Source organism: Protopterus annectens, chromosome 11.part0 (assembly GCF_019279795.1).
Source record: "Protopterus annectens isolate FY-2018-M chromosome 11.part0, PAN1.0, whole genome shotgun sequence".
Lineage (NCBI taxonomy): Eukaryota > Metazoa > Chordata > Ceratodontiformes > Protopteridae > Protopterus > Protopterus annectens.
The window spans coordinates 341,261,409-341,287,133 of NC_056745.1; the positions used below are offsets into that span (position 1 = coordinate 341,261,409).

Below are 25,725 nucleotides of genomic sequence, written 5' to 3' on the forward strand. Positions count from 1 at the left end.
CGCAACTTTGTATTTTTTAAATTGTTAACCTTTCTACAGCATGTTTCCTAACCTGTTGTTATCATTTATACTCTGTAACCTTTACGTGCTACCACATATTACTCTTTATTCTGTAACTGTATGGAAATTTTCTCCACAGGACTCTGCTGAAAATGGACACGAACTATCCAGCTGGACTATCCTGGTAAACAAATGATAAATAAATAAATAAATAATAAAGTAAAACTGATTTGTACTGTTACTGCAGATAACATTATACCAAGTGTGCATCGTGCTTTTCCTGCCATTCCCTAACCTTGAAACCCATTACCTAAAAATCGACTACACACTAGTGTTCTAGCATGGCAGGGACTCAGGATGAGAAACAAATAGCCACACCTTCCTCTTCCTCTTCCACTTCCTCTTCTTCGAAAACACAGCATCTTAAAACCATGGACCACCTTGATTTATATGTGATCATCTGTTCACCCCCCCTTTAAGTGAACAATTTTATAGAATCATTTTCTTTTCCTTATGTTTCAAACAATTTTCATGATTCTTACAAAGCTGCATGCTTTTCACAATATTTTTAGTGTTCTTACAAAAAATAAAAAGTAGCTGTTGTTAAATTTTATCTCCACACTTCTCAGCTATCCACATTTTTACAGAATGTCCAGATTTGTGCCTCATATTTTTGATCTGCTCCTTATAAAATTTGTGGTTTTCTGGCAAATCATCAAGGATTGAAGTTGCTAAATAATGCCATACATCTGAGTTTCAGACTTCATATCCTTCAGAAGATACAGAATAATGGAAATCCTATTATGTTTGCAACATTCTAAGTTTATAAGAGCTATATTTAAAAATTGTCCCTATTTATGGCCCTTTATCTCCCCATTATTTTAGGCTTTGTCTGGATATTTTGCTCTATGAGGGTGAAAGGTATGCTTATGTCTCTGGTCATTGTTTGGAGATATTCCAGCAAGCTATATCAATAATTATGTTACTTTTTTAATTTGAGCAGGATAGTTTCTAGACATACTACAAATACAGTTATCATTACATTCTCGTGATTTATCTACAAACCTCCTCAGCATTAGCTGCTCACCGAAAACTCTGACTCAGGTGTCTCAGGAGATTGTCACTTTTCTACATTCAAGTGCTATTATTTCATATTAAACTACCACACTGCTCAACCAGTGGCACATTTAAAGGTACAGTTACACAGGTGTTGTCTCATATTCTCAAAATGCTGGGTTTGTGAATAATTAATTACATTTAATGCACTGTAAGATAAGTGATGAATAGGACTCTTGAGGCTGTACTCTTAGCTGTCTGTTGAAAGTTTGCAAAATGTCTCCTTGCCTTATTACAGATGCATTAGTCTTCTAATAATTATTACTAATGTATAAATCTTTTTATCAGATTTGCACTAGTTAGTCTAGTTAGCTTATAGCATGACAGCGGATGAGAAGATCTTTTCACTTAGATTTTATGAAAAAAAAATAATTCAAATGTATTTATGGGATTCATTAAATGTAAGAATGGTGGCTTACTGCCACTGATTATTTTCCTGCTTGTTGAATTAATTTTTAGAGAGGAAAAAGTACTCAATAACAGCGTGATATTCTTCTTCTTCTTTCGGCTTTTCCCGATTAGGGGTCGCCACAGTGGATCACCTGTCCGCTCATGATTGGCAGTGGAGTTTTATGGTGTTGAGTTGCCAGCCCGGCACCCAACCTTCCACAGAAGGCACACACACACACACACACACACACACACACACACACACACACACACACACACACACACACACACACACACACACACACACATGCCTAGGGCCAATTTAGAGTGTCCAATCCACCTACAGCATGTCTTTAGGATGTGGGAGGAAGCCGGAGCACCCGGAGGAAACCCACGCGACCATAGCGAGGACAATCAGAATTCGCACAGAAGGCACCCCAGCCAAGGATTGAACGGCGAGCTTCTTGCTGTGAGATGGCAATGCTAACCACTGCACCACTGTGGCTGCCCCAATAACAGCATGTTATTAATGGTCAAAATTGCAGTTCTGAGATGAGAACTAATGACCTGCAATTCAAAAAGTGTTTATTTTTCTAAATTGTGGTGACTTCAGAGTTCATTATATTATCAGCAGGGACATTCTGGGCACAATACCCATGAAGAGGGGTAACTGAAGAGGCCCCCAATGAATGTTTTTCCATTTAAAGAAACACTACTTTTAGAGAAGTGAGTTGTATCAGGTATGTATCAGAACCTTTGGAATCACATTTTCAGCATATTTGTGTTTGTAGTTTAGTTGTTTTTTACTTATGCTGCATAATAACCATCTTCAGTGAACCTATTAGACCTCACTATAAAGGTATTGTTAGGTGGTATTCATAGTCATTGCAACAATGCGTAAAGGCTATCCATGCTGTGCATGCATTTCTGCAGCAAAGCAACAATTCATACAGGCTACTTGTGCTAATGTGCAATGGCCATGAATAAGCCTAACCAAATGAAGTTATAATGAGATGTAAATGAGAAATAATGTAAAACAGTGCATGCTAATGAAGCCTTCTTCCACCTGTTTATGATTCATAGCCATGATTTCACATGTTTCTATCCTGTCTGCAGATTTATTATAAAAAGAGGAGTGGTACCTAGTCTATCAACTTCCCAAACAGCAGTGATGCTGTCATTTGCTTCTAGCCTTGCTATTTCTCATTGTGAGCTGCTTGTCTTGGCTGAGACAAAACTACTTGTGCCCAACGGTGCTCACGGCCAAGAAGGTAGATATATAGACAGAGAATTGCACAATATAATTTTGACAGTAAGGAAATACTTGAAAGGTTCAGAATGGGCAGGGATATTGTAAGGGTCTTAGTGAGTAAGTATGCCCCTCAGAGGGACACTGAGGGGATGGGTGACCCTCCTACCCTGTTGATACAAAAGTATGGATAGCCATCATTATACTGGCCACAAGGACTTTCCAGAGGCAGACTTGGGACACAGTAGATATCTCACAGACTTCTGCCTAGAGAATACTTTGGCAGTTCCTTGATGTACTTTTGGCATGTGTGGATCTATGCATCTATTTCCTGATGTCACCTCAGGACCAAGGCCAGGCTATGACTGCTTTTTATGGGGTGGCACATTTCCCCAAGGTATTCTGTGCAATAGATTGCACCTACATTGCATTTAGGGCCCCAACTGGTCCATGGGGGGAGAGATACTGCAATAGGAAGGGCTACAATTCCATCAGTTGCTAGGTATTGTGTGATGTGGGTCTATGATTGCCCATCGAACAGAAAAATCATTGAACGGTATATGTCATTGAACATGCTGTTCATCGAGATATTCAAATAAGATCACATTACAGTAGGGATAAGGAAATTTGCCCTTTCTCTACTGTAGTGCAATCTCGGTGTATAGCATGCCTAGTGGTCATCTTCCTGGTAAATATTAAAAATATACTTTTTTCTTTTTTTATTTAAGTAGTTATTCATGTTAAAATATATTGCGGAATGCTAAGCCTTCTGTCTTTGTTTTGTCCCCCCCCCCTTTCTCATTTTCTTTTTTCATTCTTTCAGGTGATGCTAGATATTGACTGGAGACATGACTCATGAAACTAGTGAGAAATACAAGTGGAGCTGAAGAAGAGAAGTACAACACAGCCCTGTCCCAGATGTGTATTGTCATTGAGAGGGTCTTTGGCATCTGGAAGACTTGTTTTAGATGCCTGGATGAGTTTGGTCTGCCAATCAGTATGACCCAGCTACTGCATGCAGGATGTTTACTGCATGTTGCATTCTACACCGCATGCTCATGGAATGGTCTGTTGGTGAAGTGACCCGTGTTGTCACTGCAGCTCCCAGTCCCAGTTCCTACTAGGATTAATGGTCACCAGCCGGCAGCAGTAGTAAGGAAACCCATGCATCAGACTCATGCACAGCATGCAGCTGTGCAGGTAACGAGGTGGCATCTGGTCAAGAACAATGGACCATGGCATTCAGGTTAGTGTTTCCTTTCCTGTAAAAACACACAAGAATATAACTGATGATTGCAGTGTGATGTGTGAACTATGCTGTATGGTGCATGGTCTACTGTCACACTGTTCATCAGACACTCCTTATCTTTAAATAACTTATTTTTTATTTCAGAACCAATCCTCATATTATTGCTTGTAAAAGTCATGCCTGAATACTCACTGAGTGCTATTTAAGGAATAATCATATTTTTTAACTGTTTTGTACAATGCATTTTGTGGAGGTGGAGGTGTTTGAGCTCAAACATTACACATTACTTTTAATACATCCAGTCATTGGCAGTCAACCATTACATAGCTCATTCAAATCCTGCCTTCTTTTAAACCTCATTCCTCCTCTCCAATACTGATCCCACATTTCCCATTTTTTCCTATGCAGTTTGTTCCTAACTTTTACCAAAGATCCCAGTTCTTTTATCTCTGTTGCTATCTTCGTTAGTCATGTCAGGAATGTTAAGGAAAAAGTGAGATACAAGTAAACAAGAGGAAATTAAGTCTAATCATGGTCATGAATTTCAGAGATTGTGTGAATTTACTATATTTTATCGTTGTCTCTCTCTCCACTTTTATCTTTCTTTTTCTTATTTTAATCATGCATTCCGTTGCCTTTTTTATATTTTCTTTCTCTAGCATTTCTGTTCATTTTTTACAGACCCAAATTCCTCCAGAGCAGCTCAGCCACATGCCTCCCAGATTAGGGAAGTTCACTAGCTGCTCGTCCAGGGACATAGAAAAACAGTTTACTAGCTTAACAGATAAACTGCTAGCATGTTAAACTGCATTTTGGCATGAACTCTGTAGACAATTTGTAAGGAATTTGAGCATGGAAGAGTGATAAGTCAAAAGCAACATCACTCATATTCTGAATAGGGATGGGAAACTGAAATAATGTGGTTAAATGAGGACATTGTAAAGAGTAATGTACAAAGGTTCAATGTTGTGAATGAGTGAATAGTTTTCTGCACAACCAGAAATCTCCTTCCCCCAGATGAAAGCTGTTGCTAAAGTTATTATAATTAAGGTTTAGAGGTGCAGAAAACAAAGTGAATTTTATGGTGTTCTTGCAATTTTTCTTGAATGAGAATCAGTTTCTAGGGTTTGTACAAGCAACATTTCAGTCTAGCTATTTTTGCCCAAAATGGTAATCGTATTAGCGATTGTCACACGGATACCATAGACATAAGGAAGAGGAAAATTCATACCGAGAATGTCTCTAGTGGACCTATGTTTAAAGAGTTCATTGTTCTAAAGACTGCTATATCAAAATTCTTCAGGCGTGGTTTTCAGTGTTATGGTTTGATTTTTCAGGCATAGTTTTCAGTTTTATGGTTTGACTTCTTCTTTTTCTCATTTCCAAAATTATTTCACTGTTTTTTGACAGACACATTTCTTAGCAATGAACAATGCAGACACATTACCACATGAAGCTGCCATACCGGGAACATAAGTTTTCCTTGAGAAGTGGGAATGACTGTCAATGCAAATTACAAATATTTCTCCACATCATGAGCACTTTTTCTAAAAAAGAAACAGTGGAACAACAACCATAAGTCTTTCACTTACCTGACACATGCAGGTTCCATTGCCTTGAATACCATCTGAGCAGGTTCCTCTGTTATTACAGGGACTTTCCTTTCCTCCTGGGCAATCTAGATGTCAGGAACCACATAAAAAATCAAAACAATAGCTTAGATAATGTAATTATGTGTGTACATGCTAATTCTTCATTAACTAGATTGTGTTTCTTAAAATGTCTTCTGAAAAAATAGATATCCGAAGTGCAGCATTTCCAGGAATTAGTTATTAAGATTGAATGTACTTGAAAATGCAAATACTTTAAAATAGTAGCATTTAGCATTCAAAATGCACACTAACAATAAAATTTGCCAGAATGCTGTACCTAGATGCTTTCTCTTATGTACCTTTGTGAATTAGTATACTCACATCAGTAAGTCAATAAGAAACATGACAAAGTGTCACTAAAAGGGGGATAATTTTTCAAATGTACGGTGATCTGTTAAACAATGTATTTGACAGTTACCCTGCTACCAGCAAACACAAGCTTTAAGTGACCTAGACATAGAAACAGAAGAACTGAGTATGAAATTAGGTTGCACTTGTTTATGAAGTAGTCGTACAGAATAATGGATGCAATCAGCTATGTCCAGCACAGTACATGTTACAGCATAATACCAAAGTACATTATGCAGATGGATGTAACCATAATGTAAACTGAACAATATGTACAGCGCTAATGCTGGCTTGTATAAATGAGTTAAGTGCAAAGTTAGTATAGGCATAGTGTTAGTTAGGGAGAGCACACACTATATGACACAAATAAAACAGACCTTACATATTAAGAGTTAATTATTACAGATCGCATTCTGTAGGGTGTACAAAAGTTATATTAACTACTTGCATAAATAAGTAACACTTTCAAATGCCTAACCTAAAATGACTCACTATTTAGTATTATTATTTGCCTGACCTAAAAATAAATTCAGTTTATATTACATGTAGTTGGGAGGGTAATGAACTTAGGTGGAAGATATTTTGAGCCTAATGTGATTAGAAAAATATAAGTTAATGAGAAAAGGGCTATACAGTGTACCCTAAAGAAGAACTTAGTTATATTAAAACAACTAAACCTACTTGCTTAAAAATGTAATGTATGAAGATTAATCTGTACCTGGGAAGGTTTATAATTTCAGTTATAAAACTTAAGATCTATTGGCCTTGTTGTCTGCAAACCCTTTGAGAACTTTTGGACAACAAGCAGATACATAGATTGCTTACAAGATATTAGATTGAGATCATGTTACAGAGGGGATTTAGAAGTTTCTTCATTTCACTACCTGTTGTGTGATCTCAGACTTAGTGTAGAGATGCACAGGTATGGGACTTGCCCCTCTCCCCTGAAATGGCTGCGGTCTTTTTGTTTGTGTGTTTGTTTTTTATTTTGGTGATTGGTGAGTTGATGGTATGGGGTACAATGAATGGATGACCAGTGAAATGGGGTATAATGATGATTTATTGGCCAGGTGCCTATAGTCATATAACTTCATATTTATTTATAAATATCTGCATATATATAGATATATAGATATTTGCATAGATATATGTAAATGTATGTATACATACATATTTATCTCTCTCTTTATATATATATATATATATATATATATATATATATGAAGGGTTCCTATTAGAACACAGAACGCTTGAAATGTCGAATGTCATATGGTCAACACCATATGATCGACATTTCAAGAGTTCGAAGGTTAAAAGTAATGGCGCCATATGGTGCAGAATGGGAGAATTTCCCTTTTCTGCACTGAAGTGCGGTCTCGGAATTGGTATATTTAAGTAGGTGGGGTGTGGGGGGGTGCAGGGGGGATTGTCCCCCTGCTCGCACCATTAAGGTAAGTTTTTCTTTTCTTTTTTTTTTTTATTGTATATTTGATTTTTCAAACTTCGGCCATATGTTGTCGAAAATATGGGATTCAAAGTTTTGAAAGTTCGAATATATAATATAGACCCATTTATGTACCTATATTTGTATATATATATATATATATATATATGGGTCTACTTCTAAATCCTGTATTCCCGGTAGACCAAACTACAAAAAAGACTGAGACCATACACTCAAAAAGTCAATTTTCTGAAAGTTTACAAGATTGAGTCCATAATACCGAACACAGTAAAGCAAACTACAGCCAACTTACCCTGTTGAGTTCTACTTGATCCATGTTAGAGATCAATAAGGATGCTGGTGTAGTGCTATAATTCTGCTTTGGGGAGCATGCCCTAACCCACCTCCCCAGTGCAGCCTTGCAGACTGTATTATGGCTACTGTTGGAAGTTGCATATGCACTTGTATGTATGCACAACCTCTGACCTGGTAGCAATTTACTTTTGTCATAGAGCTCACCTGGTTCTTAATCTTGTTATTGCAGTAAACCTAGGCTGCCTGCCTTCCTTTCTGCTGGGATGGCAGAGCTGCTGTTGCCAATTCACTCTTATTCTCCCTCACCAATTCCCTCCAACACCTTTGTACTAATTCAACGTGGGACATCTGGGGCATAGTTAGGGGTTTATTCTTTGTGTCATGGGGCCAGCTACCTGTTAATATTTATTTTTAGTAGTAGGTTGCACTTTCTGGTGTTATCTTCCATAGCCATGCATTCCAGGCATATTCTTTCAAACAGAACTGGATCAGACATTGCCTGACAGTACAAGCTGATGTTGTATCTTAATAGCCTGTAAGAAATAGAATAGAATGGCAATTATTGAAAACTTTCTGAATAGTTCAAATTATCCATCCCTATGCTTTTTCTAGTAGGCAATTATGTTTCCTTTTCAAGTTATTACAGATAACTTGATCATAGACCACAAAGTATAAGATTGTTTTGAATAATGGGCTGAATCTCCCACTTGTGGGACATCATCCCATGAGAAATGCCAAGTAAATTACCAGTATCCTGCTAACTGAAGCAGGTTAGTATGACCCTTTCAGATTACTGGAGTGGTATGAGCTGGAATTGTTGCTGAACTTAGCTTTAAAGTAGGGAATGAGGTATCTATTAACCTTACAAAAGAATGCCAGCATTTGACTTAATTTGTTAATTAAAGAATTACTATAGAGCATATGAGATGTTGATCATAGCTAGACCCAAAAAATAATAATCTTACTAGTTACTTCATTAGTTGCTTCACACAATACCTTTAATTTCTGGTATATTCTTTCATTTCATTATATATGATGGATCCCCAAAAATCAATTTGTCTTGTAGGCATCATGTGTAAGTTAACTTGTCTTGCAGGCACTGTGCATAAGTTAACTTGTCTTGCAGGCACTGTGCATAAGTTAACTTGTCTTGCAGGCACTGTGCATAAGTTAATTTGTCTTGTAGGCATTGTACATAAGTTAATTTGTCTTGTAGGCACTGTGCATAAGTTTTTTTCTGCCTTGAACAGTTTTCTAGAACATGACAGCCATCTTTCCATGTGAATGCAATTATGGATAAAAGTAGATAACTATGTGACAGTCTTTTTGGCATAATGAATGACCTTCACATCCCTACAGTTGATTGAGAGCCCATTTGTTTAGATAGAAAACATAATTAGATAAAGATCTGCTCAATGGAAAAAGAAAAAGCAACACAAATAGTAGCAGCTAGAGGAACCAGCTCATGTTGCTTCCCCAAGTTGATTGCATTTATAAAGGCAGAAAAGTACCCATGCTCCATGATATAAAATGCCTTTGATAATTCAAGGAAATGGACTGATGAAAGTTAACTATCTCCCATACTCTGCAAGAAATGGTCCATGACCTTAAATATGGCAATGTTAGGCTCAAGGTCAAATCTCAAATTATGCTAATAGCTCAATATCAGATACTGAAAACCAAGAAAAGATGGCAATGCCATGCATGGTGCCTCTTTAAGTATGTTCCTACTCTGTAAAGACTATGAATAGGTCTGTAGTTACTCACTTCTGATTTTAATCAGTTTTTGAATAAGAGATTATCAATTCTTTTAGCACTTCAGGGAGAATCCCATCTTAAATGGAAGTGTTGCAAATCATCAAAGTTGAAGGGCAACTCTTCTAACAAAAGGTCTATAGAATCCATGTGGAAGATAGCTGACTAATGGATAGATTCTGTTCTTGGATTAAAAGACAAGTCTGAGGACTTCATTTAGAGACAGTGTGAATACAGATTGGGAGGAGAGGTAGTTTAAAGTAGATTGCATTTCTATTTGGAGGAGAGACTATGTAACTACAAAATAAATGTACATGTAGCTGTGTTTACATACTATTGGCTTTGCTGAAGTCTGAAAGAGAAGGAATAACTTCATCAAGGTAAGAATGTTGTTCATGACTGCCTTGTTGACATCTATAGATTTTACTAGAAAAGCATGGAGTTGTCGAAATATTTTTTTTTTGATGTAGCATAGTGAAATATTAGGTTTACTATCTTTGCTTTTTTGCAAAAGATTTCTATCCATGTTATAGCTTTTCCATATTGCTGTAGTTTTGGCCTTCCTATATGTAGTCCGAACATCCTGTCCATGTTACATCTTTGAAATATGGCAGTTAAACTTAGATGTTTGTCTCCATGCTCTCATAGTAGGATAATAACATCTAGTGTGTTGAAGAGTACTTTGCTGAAATCATCCACCACCAGTGCCAGGTTCAGCAGAGGGACTATTGGGAACCCATCATTTAAAACATGTGGCAAGCAGATAGAAGGCATACAAACAAATGTAGATTAACAGATCTTAAAGTGTCAGTAAATTGTGAATAAGTACTTAAAAATAAAATACATAAAAAGTGAATGCCAAATTTAGTGCACTCCCCTCCATCTGTCATTCAAGATATACCTGAAATTGACTTGTCTCCTGCTATCATACAAGATCAAATCCTAAAAGTACTGTCAATAGCTAGAAATACTGAACTGATCGCTCCTGACAATATTCCCAGGATGCATCTTAAATAGCATGAAGAACAATTTAGCCACATCCCTAACAACAGTGTTCAGTCTCAGCATCCATACAAGTTTTGTATGGAAAACAGCTGCAGTCTTTTCCCCTGCATAAATGAGGGTCTTCCGCAGATGCTGGCAATTACAGACCCATAAGTCTGACCAGCCTCATATGCAAAGCCATGGAAAGACTTATCATGCAATTAATTATTCAGGACATAGGGAACCTCCAAACACTGGACCTATCTCAGTTTAGCTTACTCAACCTTGTGTTTTTTTTTTGTTTTTTGTTTTTGCAAAGATCACCAAAGCAATGGATGAAGGAAAAGCTATACACACTGCATACCTTGACCTAGCCAAAGCGTTTGACACAATTTCTCACTCAGGCATAGTAGAAAAGATAAATAAACTGGGAATAAATCCTTATGTTACCCACTTGATTACCAACTGGCTCACAGATAGGACACAGATAATCAAATAGGGGAAGTTACCTTCACAAAGAGGGGTCTATATTATGTGGTCGCAAAATCTCTTCTTTTAACACATAATACTCGACACGTATACAGTGAATGCTGTAAACTGTGAATGGAACCATCGTCAAATTTTTTTTTCCAAATTTTTTGGCCATTATCAGGAATAACCCTTTTCTTCAATGTAGAGCAATCTCAGAGCTCGTATATTTAGTTGGGGGGGGGGGGGTGTGGTGTTTTAAAGTTTGTTTTTTATTTTAAGGCCAAGTGAATTTTTTCCATAGGAAAAAATTTGAGGACGTGGCCTTTCACGATTTACAGCATTCACTGTATATGTGTCGATTATGGGTTCGAAGACGAGATTCTTCGATTACATACTATAGACCCCACAAAGAGACCAGTCACCAGTGGAATCCCAATGGTTCTGTGCTGAGACCTCTTTTGTTTGGCATCTACTCTTCTGAAGTAAAAGCCAATACCAAATAGCTCTGGCTGACTAAATTTACAGATGACTGCAAGCTCAGATGCACAGTCTTCTAAGAAGCACTCATCTGCCAAATAAAGGAACCCTTATAAAAAAACTGAGCATCTGTTTTTATTGCAAGAACTGAGGGCAACTCTTCCACCCAGTGAAACTAAGTAGGACTGAAGAAGCATCCTGAGACCATGAGAGGGAGAAGACTAAGCACAACACTAATTTTCCTCCTCCAGGAGCAGCAAGTTGATTGATTTAATTGTAAATTTGCTTTATCCCTCAGTGTTCTTTTTACACCAATGCTCCTCAGCTTGCTAACCCAAAGACTAGGACTGAGCAGATAACCCTACACCCTTCCACGGTAGCAATTAGTTCACCCCTAAGGACAATATAGTAGGAAATTTAATTCTATTTTTCACATTTAGCTGGACTGAGATTAACCTCTTCTCTTCCAGTATCCTATGTTATAATATATTCATTTCAACAGTTACAATATAGTCTGATATACGAATGAATAAAAATAACCAACAGGATACACCACGAGAACACCAGCTAGTAGATGAAAACTTCTTTATTCCACAACAATTAAAAGTAGATAAGCGCTTTCGCGTGCTTCATGCACGCTTCATCAGATCTATATAACATAATTTTACTAGCACTGTGAGCAATGGAAGAGTGGATACTTCTAACGCTAGGTTTATGGGATACTTACTTGCTTTTCATTTTGCTCTTTCTTCATCCAGCTATAGTTTCTAAGGAAGTGATGAAAATGATGAATAGTAAAACAACGAGTATATTGCGCTTTTTATTTGTTGTTTTTTCTTGCAGTTTTATTAGCTTTACATGTTGTTTCCATATGCTTTACGTGTTTTTTAATATGATCACAAGGAATTATTTTATGCTGTCTCAAGCCCAAGGTGCACTCTTCGTTAATGTTTTTATGCATTTATTATGCATTTTTATGCACTAAGTGTGTAAGATATGAGGATATTTACCCTATATCTATTTATTAATGAATAAAATGAAATTTATAGAATTTTTTCAAGGTCACGTTTGGTATAAGTCTACAGGGCAGAATGAAAATGTTGCAGCTGATGATACAACAGAATATGGCGCTTTGCGCTTTAAAGTTCAGTCAACAGATTTAATTATCTACTTACCATTACTGAATTGAATGATTTATGTACTATATAAGTGCTAGTAAAATTATGTTATATAGATCTGATGAAGCATGCATGAAGCACGCGAAAGCGCTTATCTACTTTTAATTGTTGTGGAATAAAGAAGTTTTCATCTATTAGCTGGTGTTCTCGTGGTGTATCCTGTTGGTTATTTTTATTCATCTAATTGTGGTGCTGCTTTTTGCCTCAGGTACTTTGGGAGTGTTCAGCAGTAATTTGTTTCTACATTTTATCGTTTGGTCTTGTGCTGCTACCTCCACGCGATGGAGAACACTAATGTCAAATTGGATTATAATCCTGTTGTAATAACTGCTCCGTTGGACTTAGATGCGTTCTTACCATCTAAAGGTAATCCGTTATTGAACTTAGACTTCTCAGATACAATAAATGAAACAATTGAGAAAAAAGATCAAAATATGAACACAAGTGATTTTTACAATTTATTGAGAGATCTAGAGAACAATTTGTATAAATTACAAAGACTGTCTTGGCAGAGAAAACATCTACAAGCTTGCCTGAACTTTAAAGTTATACCGAGAGGCATGCGCGTCTTGTGCATGCCAACTTATGGTCAACTATATCCTGATTTATTGAAAAAATGGCAGGACTTGAATTTAGAACTGAGCAATAAATATATATGTTTGTTGCTTGATTATTTTGAACCCATCGAAACTGCCCTACAGAATGACATTGATACACTATACTTGGCCATTACAGAACGGTTCAATTCTGAAATGTTTATCAGAAAACTGAACATTGTCTCGACACAGATTCATGTGTACAGTGAGAAGTTAAGAAGTATTAAACAAAGAAAATTAACTAGAGATGTTCAAGATTTTAGAACGGGCAATATATTTGTTTGGCCGAGAACAGTTGGCAATGATAGAACACAAACGGATCGGATCACCCACGCACATATTAGAGAACCGGAAGTTAGCGATGTGAATAGTTTAAATTTGGCGCCCTCGGCTGTGGCTACGAGCAATTCAGGAGAGCCGACTAGCATCAGAACTGATATTCCTGCTGCTTCTATGGATAACCGAACACCGCCACCTAATCAGCTTGCTCTACATCTAACTGATGATTCTATTAGAACTGGAACAGTTAGAAAACATATTGTGGCACCGAAAAGAAATATGGATGCCCCTTTTCCGATAAGATTAAATACAACCACCAGAGGGAGATCCGTGAGTCGAGGACCGAGGAAACGGAAGTTCTCGATGGACAGGTACGAACAGCAACAGAAAAGAAATTGGAATTGACTTTTCTTGTGTTTAATCATTCTAAATATGATTTATCTATGTCTGATATATCACTCTTAAATAGAGGTTTAAACTTCATTCCTTCGCAACATAGTAAACATTCCGAGACTTTAACTGACTTGAGACTTTTTGCAAGGCAAGTAGAGATTAAATTGTTTTTTAAGAATAAAGGTGACTGTGGGTTAGTCATTAAGAATGATTTTAAACGCAGAAGCACGTTTTCTCCCCAACTGCCAGCTATGGTAGAATGTTTTGTAAAATCTTGCGAGAAAGATTTTTATACTCTGTATTCCAGTAAAAGAGCTAAGAACAGATTTTTCAACCTGAATAATGCAGAATATGATTCATTGGTTAAACTACAGAACAACAATGATATTATTATAACAAATGCAGACAAGGGAGGAGGTGTTGTTGTATTAGATAGAGTAGAATACACAGCTATTATAGAAACAATGCTCACTCGTGATGACACATATAAAGAATTGAAACTTGATGGTGTCATGAGAGTTATAAACAACGTTAATGACAATCTGTATGATATACTGATGTGTCGACAAGTCAGTCGAGAAATGTATGATTTTTTACATATTGATGAACCACTCATACCTGTTTTGAAATGTTTACCTAAGATACATAAAAAAGTTGAACCATTACCTATGAGGCCTATAGTGTCAGGTAGACAGTGGGCAACTTATAACATCTCCATATTTTTGGAGAAAATGTTGAGACTAATGGTAAACAGTATTGACACCATCCTCAGGGACACACAACATCTATTGAAAGACTTAGAATCCGTTGATTATGTGAATATGAACAATAGAGAATTGTATTTAGTCACATTAGATGTCCGCGACCTATTCACATGTATTCCTAATGAATATGGTCTGCAGGCTGTGAGAGAGCTATTAGCTACACACAGCAACTTTACATGTGACAGACAGATTCTTATTAGTCAACTATTAGATATGGTGTTATATTGTAACATATTTATGTTCAATAATAAGTATTATCTACAGACTTGGGGTGTCGCTATGGGCACCCCATGCGCAAACTCATATGCCAACCTAGTCTTGTATTTTTGGGAGCAGAATCACCTTTTTAACAGCATATGGATGGATAAGATACGGTTGTACAGGAGGTTTGTTGACGATGTGATACTCCTGTGGGATGGCACCATTGAAGAACTGAGGAGTTTTGTGGAATATTTAGAGGGAACCACTTCGTTTCTTAAATTTACATATGAATGTTCTAAAAGAAGTGTCAGTTTCCTAGATTTGACCTTATATATTGATGAGAAAGGGAAATTGACCTCAAAATTGTTTAGGAAAATGTGCTGGAGAAACACCATGTTAGATTACAACAGCATGCACCCTAGATATATATTCTCTGGAATAATGAGAGGACAATTCTCAAGGATATCTAGGATATATAAGGATCCAGTCACTTTACAAATAGAAGCTGATAATATGGAGTTACTATTTTTAGTGAGAGGCTATAATCAGAGTCTAATTAAAGAAATGAGACAGGACGTAATACCTAATGTGACTAGCTTGAGTGCTCAGCACTTGAACAAGAAGAAAAAGAAAGGGTATAACATGAGTTTGATAAAAAAAGGTGAACCAGCGGATGGTACATATAGTAACAAGATAACTTTTACGTTGAAATATACAAATGATAACAGTGAGATTAGACATATTATAACAAAACACTGGAATATACTCACTATAGTAGATGATATAAGGGCACTAGTAGGTGAAAAACCTGCATTTATCTTCCGTACTTCTGACAATTTGAAAGAGATTTTTTCAAAGAATTTACACTGTAATTTTAATATAAGAGAGAATGCAGCTGAGAGACCTGGCACTTTTCCGTGCAAGAAATGTAATATGTGTAAATTCATTACTACTACACAACAATATAAACATCCATTAGGACATTTTGAGTTTACACCTAAGATTTACACTGATTGTAACACCATGAATTTAATATACATGGCCAATTGCACTGTTTGCCAGGCATTTTATATTGGGCTCACTAAGAGAAGACTAAAGGAACGTGTTTATAACCATGTTTATGACATTCAAAGACATAATGAATTAAATGCCTTGGCCAAACATATAAATTTGAATCTGACACATCATTTTAGTTTTAGGGTCTTACAAGTTTTGAAAATTAGCCCTAGAATGGGTGATAATAATAATTCTTTAGCGAAACTTGAGCTGGAATGGATATTTAGGTCAGGTGCACATAGAGACCCTGGTATCAATAACTATGTCTCTTTGAAACCACTTTTGATATAAACTTGATTGTGTATACATATATTTATTCTTTTGACTTTTATATATTTATTTATTTTTATGACTTTTACATATATATGTTCATACTTATTCATACATTAAATACGTATCATTGATGGATATATGTATTCATGTGTTATAACATCAACACTAATGGAATGTTTCATTTGGTTCATCTGGATGCATATGAATTTTTCCATATTCTTCCATATTAGGTTTTTGATACACATATTAAAAAAGTGGCTGAATATATTATCATGTATAGTTTTAGCTCAATGCCTCAGCTAATCTATAATTATTACTGTGATTGAAAATTTTGCATTTATTTATTTATTTATTTATTTATTCATTTATTATAATTGATTGGCTTATAAATATGAATCACAAGGTTATCAATACATCGTATTTGAAAGTTTATGAATTTGTTTTCCCTACCAAATATATTATATTCTAGATGTATCAAGTTATCTTGTTATGGTGAATGTTTTATAGGTATTAATAATTTTTAACAATTCAGTTTTTAATTTTTGACCGTCAATTCAAGACTGTGATTTGTTTATCCTGCATGACTAGTATAGCGTAGGGTTAGTTAAGAAGTTAAATACCCTATACTCTATGCTGTTGATGCACTCAGGCACTGTCTTGTTGATATGAATTTAATAAGCAGTAATTTAATATGCTTTAATATTGAATTCTAAGACAGAGCCTTGAGGTATATACCATGTGTAGAGACGTTAATTTTATATATAGGTAATTGCTTGGTGTTAGATTCGCCTTGAATTACTACATGCTATCACCATGACAGTTTTATATATATTTACATACCCTAGTATATATTTTAATCATATATATTTTAATCATATATTTTAACATTAACATTTACTTAGTATGTGCTGTTTAATAAACTTGTTATACCTTATTTCTGTTGATATGTAAGGTGACCTTTTGCTTTGTTGCTCCATGATATGCGCTTTACAATGCACAAGTCATGTAGTTGACAAGAGATGACAGTGAGCAATGGAAGAGTGGATACTTCTAACGCTAGGCTTATGGGATACTTACTTGCTTTTCATTTTGCTCTTTCTTCATCCAGCTATAGTTTCTAAGGAAGTGATGAAAATGATGAATAGTAAAACAACGAGTATATTGCGCTTTTTATTTGTTGTTTTTTCTTGCAGTTTTATTAGCTTTACATGTTGTTTCCATATGCTTTACGTGTTTTTTAATATGATCACAAGGAATTATTTTATGCTGTCTCAAGCCCAAGGTGCACTCTTCGTTAATGTTTTTATGCATTTATTATGCATTTTTATGCACTAAGTGTGTAAGATATGTAGATATTTACCCTATATCTATTTATTAATGAATAAAATGAAATTTATAGAATTTTTTCAAGGTCACATTTGGTATAAGTCTACAGGGCAGATTGAAAATGTTGCAGCTGATGATACAACAGAATATGGCACTTAGCGCTTTAAAGTTTAATCAACAGATTTAATTATCTAATTACCATTACTGAATTGAATGATTTATGTACTATATAAGTGCTAGTAAAATTATGTTAAATAGATCTGATGAAGCGTGCATGAAGCACGCGAAAGCGCTTATCTACTTTTAATTGTTGTGGAATAAAGAAGTTTTCATCTACTAGCTGGTGTTCTCGTGGTGTATCCTGTTGGTTATTTTTATTCATCTAATTGTGGTGCTGCTTTTTGCCTCAGGTACTTTGGGAGTGTTCAGCAGTAATTTGTTTCTACATAGTCTGATATACACATTTATTTCTTTTCTGTCAAACAGGACCCACTGTTGGTACATTTTTTTAATGCAAGTAATTTCTCAAATACATTTTCAATACAAGCACCTGTACAAATCAGTTTGATATACACATGGCATATAATTATTTATAAAACTCCAGCTAGCTATGATGGCACATGTTACACATCCACTGCCCAATGTTTTCTGGCATAGCTGGCAATACCTCACATCATCACAATTATTATTATGATTATAATTGTTATCACTATTATTATGCTTTATTTACTGGGAAAGTCCAGCAAGTTATAAGGTCCCTTTTCAGTTGATGCCTGAGGAGAAAAGCTCCATACAGATAAAGTTAAAGAACAGTACATTCTACTACCATATTCTTACATTCTATGCAAATACTGAGACATTATATGCAATAATAGTAATACATAAGACCTTAGACATATGTACATAATAGAAATCCATAATAATATGAAAAGCCTCCTGAATATACTGAATACATATTAGAAATAGTACATTATAGGAGTGTTTAAACATTTGACCAGTTTTGGTACTGAGATGGTCCAACAGAATTTTTATTACAGTCCTAGTAAAAGTAGTAGTGTTAGTAAGTAGGTATAAAAAGTGTGTAGAATACAAGTGACATAGACATGGGAGTGGAAGTCTATGGCTAGTAATAGTTTGCAGCTTTACTTTTGTACAGCGAGGACTAAGATCAAACTATAGTGGCTAATACAGCAAAACATGGCTCTAGTTGGGGGAAATGCCTACAATATGTCCCATATATCCTAGAGTGTAACAAGAGTATAGCCAAGAGTAAAGGAGGAGTTGCTTTAGTTTTGTTATATGTCCCATATATCCTAGAGTGTAACAAGAGTATAGCCAAGAGTAAAGGAGGAGTTGCTTTAGTTTTGTTATATGTCCCATATATCCTAGAGTGTAACAAGAGTATAGCCAAGAGTAAAGGAGGAGTTGCTTTAGTTTTGTTTTGAAGATGTGTGGGTTTTCAGTGAGTCGACTGCAGAGTGGAGTGGAGTTCCAGGCACTGAAGACATGCTGGAATACAACACACTCCTGCTGTGTTATTGAATATTTGAACCATAAAGAGATGTTTATCCCTAGAATGAAATTGTCATTTGAGGGTTTACCTTTGCAACAAACAGCCTAGAATAGGGCACATTTCAGGGTGATGCACAGTTCTGCGTCATACTTATACTTAAGAGAAAGTGAAGTAGTGGAGCATCTCTAGCCAACTGAGACCCTTGAGGGCAATGCAGTGATGACAGAAGTAAGCTTTGTCAGATGGGAATTGGGATATTTTATTGCAACAATGCTCAAGATTGCTCTTCTAATTGGCCTGGAGGTTGGTGAAAATTGGTGAAGCATACAGGAGTCTGGGAGGAAGATAGGGGAAGGTAAGGGTTATCCTGCTACATTTATGAGACAATGTTTAACTCTGTATAAGATAAATAGCTTTTGGTGTTTTTTGTAGCTTTTTGAATATGTACGGCAAATTTAAAAATATCATCAATAGTGATAGCTAGCAGTTTAGTGTTGGAGACTACTTCAATTATTGTATTGTTGGAGGTGAATTTGAAGTTTGTTTTGCAATCAGCATTGGACATGGGTGTGAAAGTAAGTAGTTTTGCCTTCATTGGATTCAGGACGAGATTGGAACTGACCAGCCAAGTTCTGATAAGCATGAAGGAGTTCTGTGTGAGTAATTGAAGCTGAATAGGACTCTGGCTAGAGTGCATAAACGTAGAATCATCAGCTTGTTGGATTAGGTTGGCATTTTTAACATCAGTATTCAAATTGTTAATAAATATTTTGAATAAGACAGACCCATGGATTGATCCTTGGGTATATTGACAGATACTGGGTGGAAGGTGCAGTAGCTTGATTGCCATTTAACATCTTGTGATCTGTCTGACAAGGGTCTATATTAGATCACCGAATGCTTAAAAAAGCGAACGGTGATTAATCGACCCTATGTAAGCAAAAGCTTACAATGTTGAACTGTCAGAACAGTGATTTGTTTCCCTTGGGAAAAAAAATCACTGTTCCAACAAAAAAATTAAATAAAAAAACAAAACACTTTAAACATTACATTAAGTGGGGGGCTTTACCCTCCCCACCCCCCCTACTTAAATATACCAACTCCGAGACTGTACTACAGTGCTGAAAATGGCAAAGTAACGAAGCAGCCAAGCAAATTCTTTCCCAGGGAAAGAATTTGCTTAAAAGCCACTTCGATATTTTGCCATTTCAGTCTTTTAAGTTCGACTAAGATGCATTCAAAAGAATGTGCCCTCGGTCTTCTAATATGAACTCGTCTGACAAGTAGCTTTGGCACCAGAAGAAGTTGGGATGGAATCGACCTACAGATTCAGGCTGAAATAGTGGCTTGTTACTGTAGATGGTATGAAAGTCTTTTGATGCTTTTAAGAACAGTGTGGATACAAAATTGCTTGCATTACATTTTTGATTTATGGTGTATGAATCTGAGTAATGTGGTGTTAGTACTGTGGTTGGGTCTGAAACTATGCTGGTTAGGACAGAACAGATTTTTGTCAAGGATATGCTTAAGTAGTTGAATATGCATATATTTCTTAAGTATTTTAGACAAAGGGAAAGTATGTCTATGGACTTATAGTTGGAGAATTCAATGATGTTCCCATCTGTGAACTTTCCGGATGCAAGATATCTTTCAGAGGGAGGGACATAAGATTCTTGGATAGATGATTACTTGATATAAATATAAAACAATATCTGTGCCGACTTACAGAGCACAGTATGACTGTGGTTCTATTTACAATAAGATCTTATTTGTTTACTTTTTGACTGACTGTTCATGGAACTGCTATTGATACTCAGAATGCGTCCTGTATTTGCAAGTAGAGATTCACATGACTTCTGTGCATCTGATTGACTGGAATTCACTATCTTATCAGCTTTGACAAAGTCCTATACAAACCTCCAGCGCTCCTTCAGGACCCACTAAGAAAGGCATTTTTGTACACATGCTTAAAGTTTCTGGCCTCACAACTCATTTTTATGCAATACACTCATGTTTTTCATAATCTGACATTGTACCTCATTTGTGTAGTGTTTACATTTTAACACTTTAAACTAAATCTGACTTCCACATGAACAATCTTACATCTAGCAAATGCAATTCTTTAAATCTATCTGTCAATTCACAACAATTTTGTTGAATTCTTATTTTTTTCAAACAGATCATATATTAATCTGAACAGGTGTAGCAAACAAAAATAATAACTGCTTATCAAACAGCAAAAACATACTTACAAACTATTTACAAAAGCTGTCAATATAAATTTACTTCAAAAGTTTAGTGTAACTCATATTAGCAAATTACGACACAAAGGGGTCACCTTCTGCTACAGAAAAGGTTGTTTTCTTTTTATCAAACAACCACTGCAAGTCCAAATAAATGTGATGGAACCACACAAGGAAGCCACAGTCTTCAAGCAAGAAATTTATATTCTCTTTTCACACACGCTAGCATCTCAGCTGTTAAGCCTTCAAGGAGTACAAATGCAATGCAACTTTCCTCACCCCATATATACTCAATCAGTCAATTAAACAATTAATTAAATCAGATACTTCCAGATAAGTACTGTGTTTAAACTCTTGGGAACCAAGTTATCAAACTTCAAAGTAAAAAGTGTTTCTTTATACAACAAGTTTTGTTTTACTGCTACAGGGTCTAAAAAAATAGACCCCACTTGTTTTAAAACACAACCTTGCAAAAGTTTAAAATTACTTGCATGAAGTTCTTTAAAATGCATAGTTAAAGGACTATCAGAGTTAACCTTTTTTAATGTCCCTTATGTGTTCTTGAACACGCACTTCAAACTTCCGTTTTTCACCTTCATAAAACTTGTTGCATGGACATTTCAAAATATACACTGTATTGCATGTATAACATCCATTTGGAAAAACATGTTTTCTTTTTATCCTCTGCTCTCAAGAAGACCTGTCAATGCCCTTTGGTTAAGTCAAAGATAAATAACTTCCTCTACCCAAATACAGTGCAAAGAATAGGTGTTAAACTTTGACACACTGTGTAGTTTTCTAAAGTCCCTCCCAAAAAACCCTAAGCCTTCCTTACTCAATTTCCCTACTATTGATTCAACTCCTTCTCAGTCTTTTAGTATTTAACTTACCTAATCTCATTTTAACTTTATCTTCTCCTTACATAACTTGTCATTTATTTACATGTCTCCTTCTACTATACTTTATTTTATTTTATTTTATTTTACATTTGTTGACCAGGCTAGTCTGGCTGGATACATGTCCATTTTCAGCAGAGGCCCGAGGAGAATAGCTCTTCTATATACTAGTAAAAACATTCAAACAGGACAATAAAAGAAACAAAAGAAACAAAAATTATAAGAATGTAAAGAACAAATTCAATGTAGTGTAGTTACATTTACAGTAGCACGTTAAGATAGGTAAACAAAACAAAGGAGAAATACAGAAGGGATCCATGATCCCATATTCTTTCATAACAACTATAAGAATCAAAAATATTTACAATATTAAGAATTATGATAAACAATTAGTGCCTGGGCACTAGTTCTAGGAAACAGAAATTGCACAGCAGGGATGATTAATAGGTTTAAAAACAAGGTGAGATGACATGTTGCAGTAATATATCTAATAAAAGGAGAAAGTGACTTTGTAGAGAAAAAAGAAAGTCCATTTGAGAGATAGGCGAGCTACAGAGGGTTAGTATTCAGAGAAGGAGGAGAAGTAATGGAGAAGTATAAAGAAAGTTAGATGGGAGGTCAGTCTGGATTCAAGCAAGGGCATAGCCAGTGGGATTTGAGATAGTATCTTAGTTGTTTCTTGAAAAGTTGTGATGAGCCCAAAGTAGTCAATTCTGTGGGGAGTTTATTCCAGTATGGGCCAATAGTATTGGTGAACAAGGAGTCGCCTGCCTTATTGTGTGACTTGAGAGTGGCTACTAGCAGTTTGTTTGCAGAGCGAAGGGAAGAGAGATTCTTGTAGGGGGCCACAAGGTTATTGAGTATGGGTGTATTAGTAGGGTAATGGAGAATTTTATATGTGATGACTAATTGATGTAATAGACTAAGATGTTGACGTTCAAGCCAATCAAGCATTTTGAGATTAACACAATGATGTGTGCGAAATGGGGAACCTGTAGCAAACCTAGCAATGCTGTAGTCGGCCGTGGCAAGTTTCTGAAGGTTAGATTTAGAGAGGCTGATAAAAGTTGGGGAGGCGTATAGTAATGTGGAGATGAGATGAGTTTGGGCTAGGGACACTTTAGCAGTTGTTGTTAGAAAGGGCTTAAGTCTGTATTACTGACTTTCTCCTATGAATATCTTTCTTGAAGTTGATCAGTAACACAAGTGTGCTCTTTGGGTTTCAGATAAATATTTTTTTGATATATTTTACATATGTAAATAATTCTTAAATATTTATTTATGCTCCATGTGTGTTGTTTGTGACTTTACATAATTGTACCCATGGTCTGTTTGATTGTGTGGATTTCTAATGGGTGTCATAGGCCAGGGTTGTAGGTTAGATCCAGCATCAACCACAAGATGACCCTATGGGAAATCACCAGAAGCATAGCTGGTTCAATTAGTGCTTATGCCAGTACTGTAAACCATAAATCAACACCTCACCTCCTTGGCTCAGCTCTTCAAGTGAACTGCAAACAAAAAAAAAAAGAAAACAACTCACTTCACTGTAATAAGCCATAAGTGATTGGCTTATTTCAGTTAGAAAAAAAAATCCTTCTACTGGCACACCAATCAGGCAACCAGATGTATGACATCCTGCCCCTCCTCCAGCTCCAGCCATTCAGATCCTGTTTCTGTGTGTTGTCCCCAGCCCTCCTTTAACATATTTATTTAAAAAAGAAAGCATTTCTTATTTTAAACTGTAGCAAACTAACTGCTTGTTACAAATGTAGCAATCAGTCACTACAGTTCATACCCACCTGCATGGAGCCCTTCAGCTCTCATGTTTTAGTTTAAAAAATATATTTTTAAATTGCAACAAACTGCTTATTAAAATGTAGCAAACAGTTGTTACCATTTATACCCTGCCTGCACGGAGTGTTGCAATGCTCAGGTTTTAGTTTAAAAAAATGTTTTTTTTTTGTTTTATTTTTAAACTGTAGCAAAATTTGCTACAGATTAGACCACACATAGAATGCTACAGCTAATATTAAAGAGTGATCTGGATTGGCTAATCGTACCATCAACACTTTGCACCTGGAGCTTTTGCCCCTCTTGCCCACCCTAGTTACGTTACCAAAGCTCACCCCTCACAAACCGTTGGTACAGGTCACATGCGTGTGTGGGAGTCTTGCAAATTTCCTAGCTATCTTGCACACCTATTGTAGGTGATACCCTATGCATTACAGATCACTTGGCTTTGATAGTGACACCCTTTGCAGCTCACATGCCTCCTTCCCTGTTCTCCAGGTAGGATCTTTACATCAATGTGGGCACAGTTTAAGAACACCAGTACTACAGGGAAATTGGCTATATTATAAACATTCTGCATGATGCAGGCTGTCACGCTTTGGGTACGTGGGAAACACATATGCTCTCCCCACATGCAGAAGCATGGTATCAAGAAATTGATGCGGCATTCTCAATGTAGAAACCTGAGATATCCCCACTGTGTTGCCCAGAAAGTCCTAGTAGTTAATACATGTAAAGCCACACATACTGTGGTATTAACTGTTATAGGTACTCCACAACTCCCACTGGGCTGTGGACAAGGCTGACACATTTCCATAACTTGTTCAACGATGTCCCTTTCACCACAGTACCAGTTCACAATACCATTATCATAGAGGGCATGAAATGGTAAGCATGGCCAGATGACCCAGTGTCTCCAATGACAATGTCACACACAAGTGGATGTAGCAGCTGAAACGAGAGTCTCCTGCAAATACTGATTTACTATGGCTGTGTCAACCTCTAACATTCTTCAACTATTTACACAGTCTGAACGTGAGCATAGTGCCAAGTTCAAATATACTGCAGGCACAGCTCCATTGCTTAAAACTTACTGAATCTCTCTGTCATCTTGTTTTGCCTCATTCTCATACATGGTGCCTCAATATATGGTCCTTGACTTATAATGTGGCTGACCACCTTATTTGGTTACCCACATGGTCTAACTTGGTTTTCTGAATTCCACACACCTTGTGAGTGGATGCTCATTGTGAAAATTTACTTGGCATGATTCAATAAAGTTTTCTGAATCTGGCTCTGAGCTTTCTGTATGGGATAGTTAAAACTATTAATCCATCCTTTCAAATAAAAGGTTGTAATATCTCTAGTTATGCTAATATTCAAGCAAAGGGTAAGAACGTTTAGATAGTCAAACCTTTTAGCATACACAGCAGTGATGTGTTTTCTTCCTTTTGACAGAAGGACATAAATTACTTCCATATACCTAAAGCTTGCCATACTGACCACATGAACTAACACAGATGAGCAACATTGCAACATTCATTCTTCCTACCATTGGCCAGCTTTACAAATGAGAACAGCTGAGCTGTTACTCTGAATGGTGTTCAAGGTTCATCAGAAGCAGTTTACTCATACCTGTCTAACATAACTGGACAAAAAACAACTAGGGAGCCTGAACATCGTTATAACTGTTGTTGGGGTTCTCAGTACAAAGAAGTGAGCACGAACAAAAACTGTCCATGTCGCACCTCTTAAAAATGCAA

General features: G+C 36.2%; 1 protein-coding gene across 1 annotated transcript in view; it reads right to left on the reverse strand.

The window, feature by feature from the left end:
* Positions 1 to 25,725, reverse strand: part of STAB2 (stabilin 2) — a 922,612-nt gene that overhangs the window by 795,548 nt on the left and 101,339 nt on the right. The window contains exon 4 of the mRNA XM_044087850.1: positions 5,597 to 5,682. Within this exon, the coding sequence (XP_043943785.1) occupies positions 5,597 to 5,682 (86 nt within the window). The remainder of the gene's footprint in view (positions 1 to 5,596; positions 5,683 to 25,725) is intronic.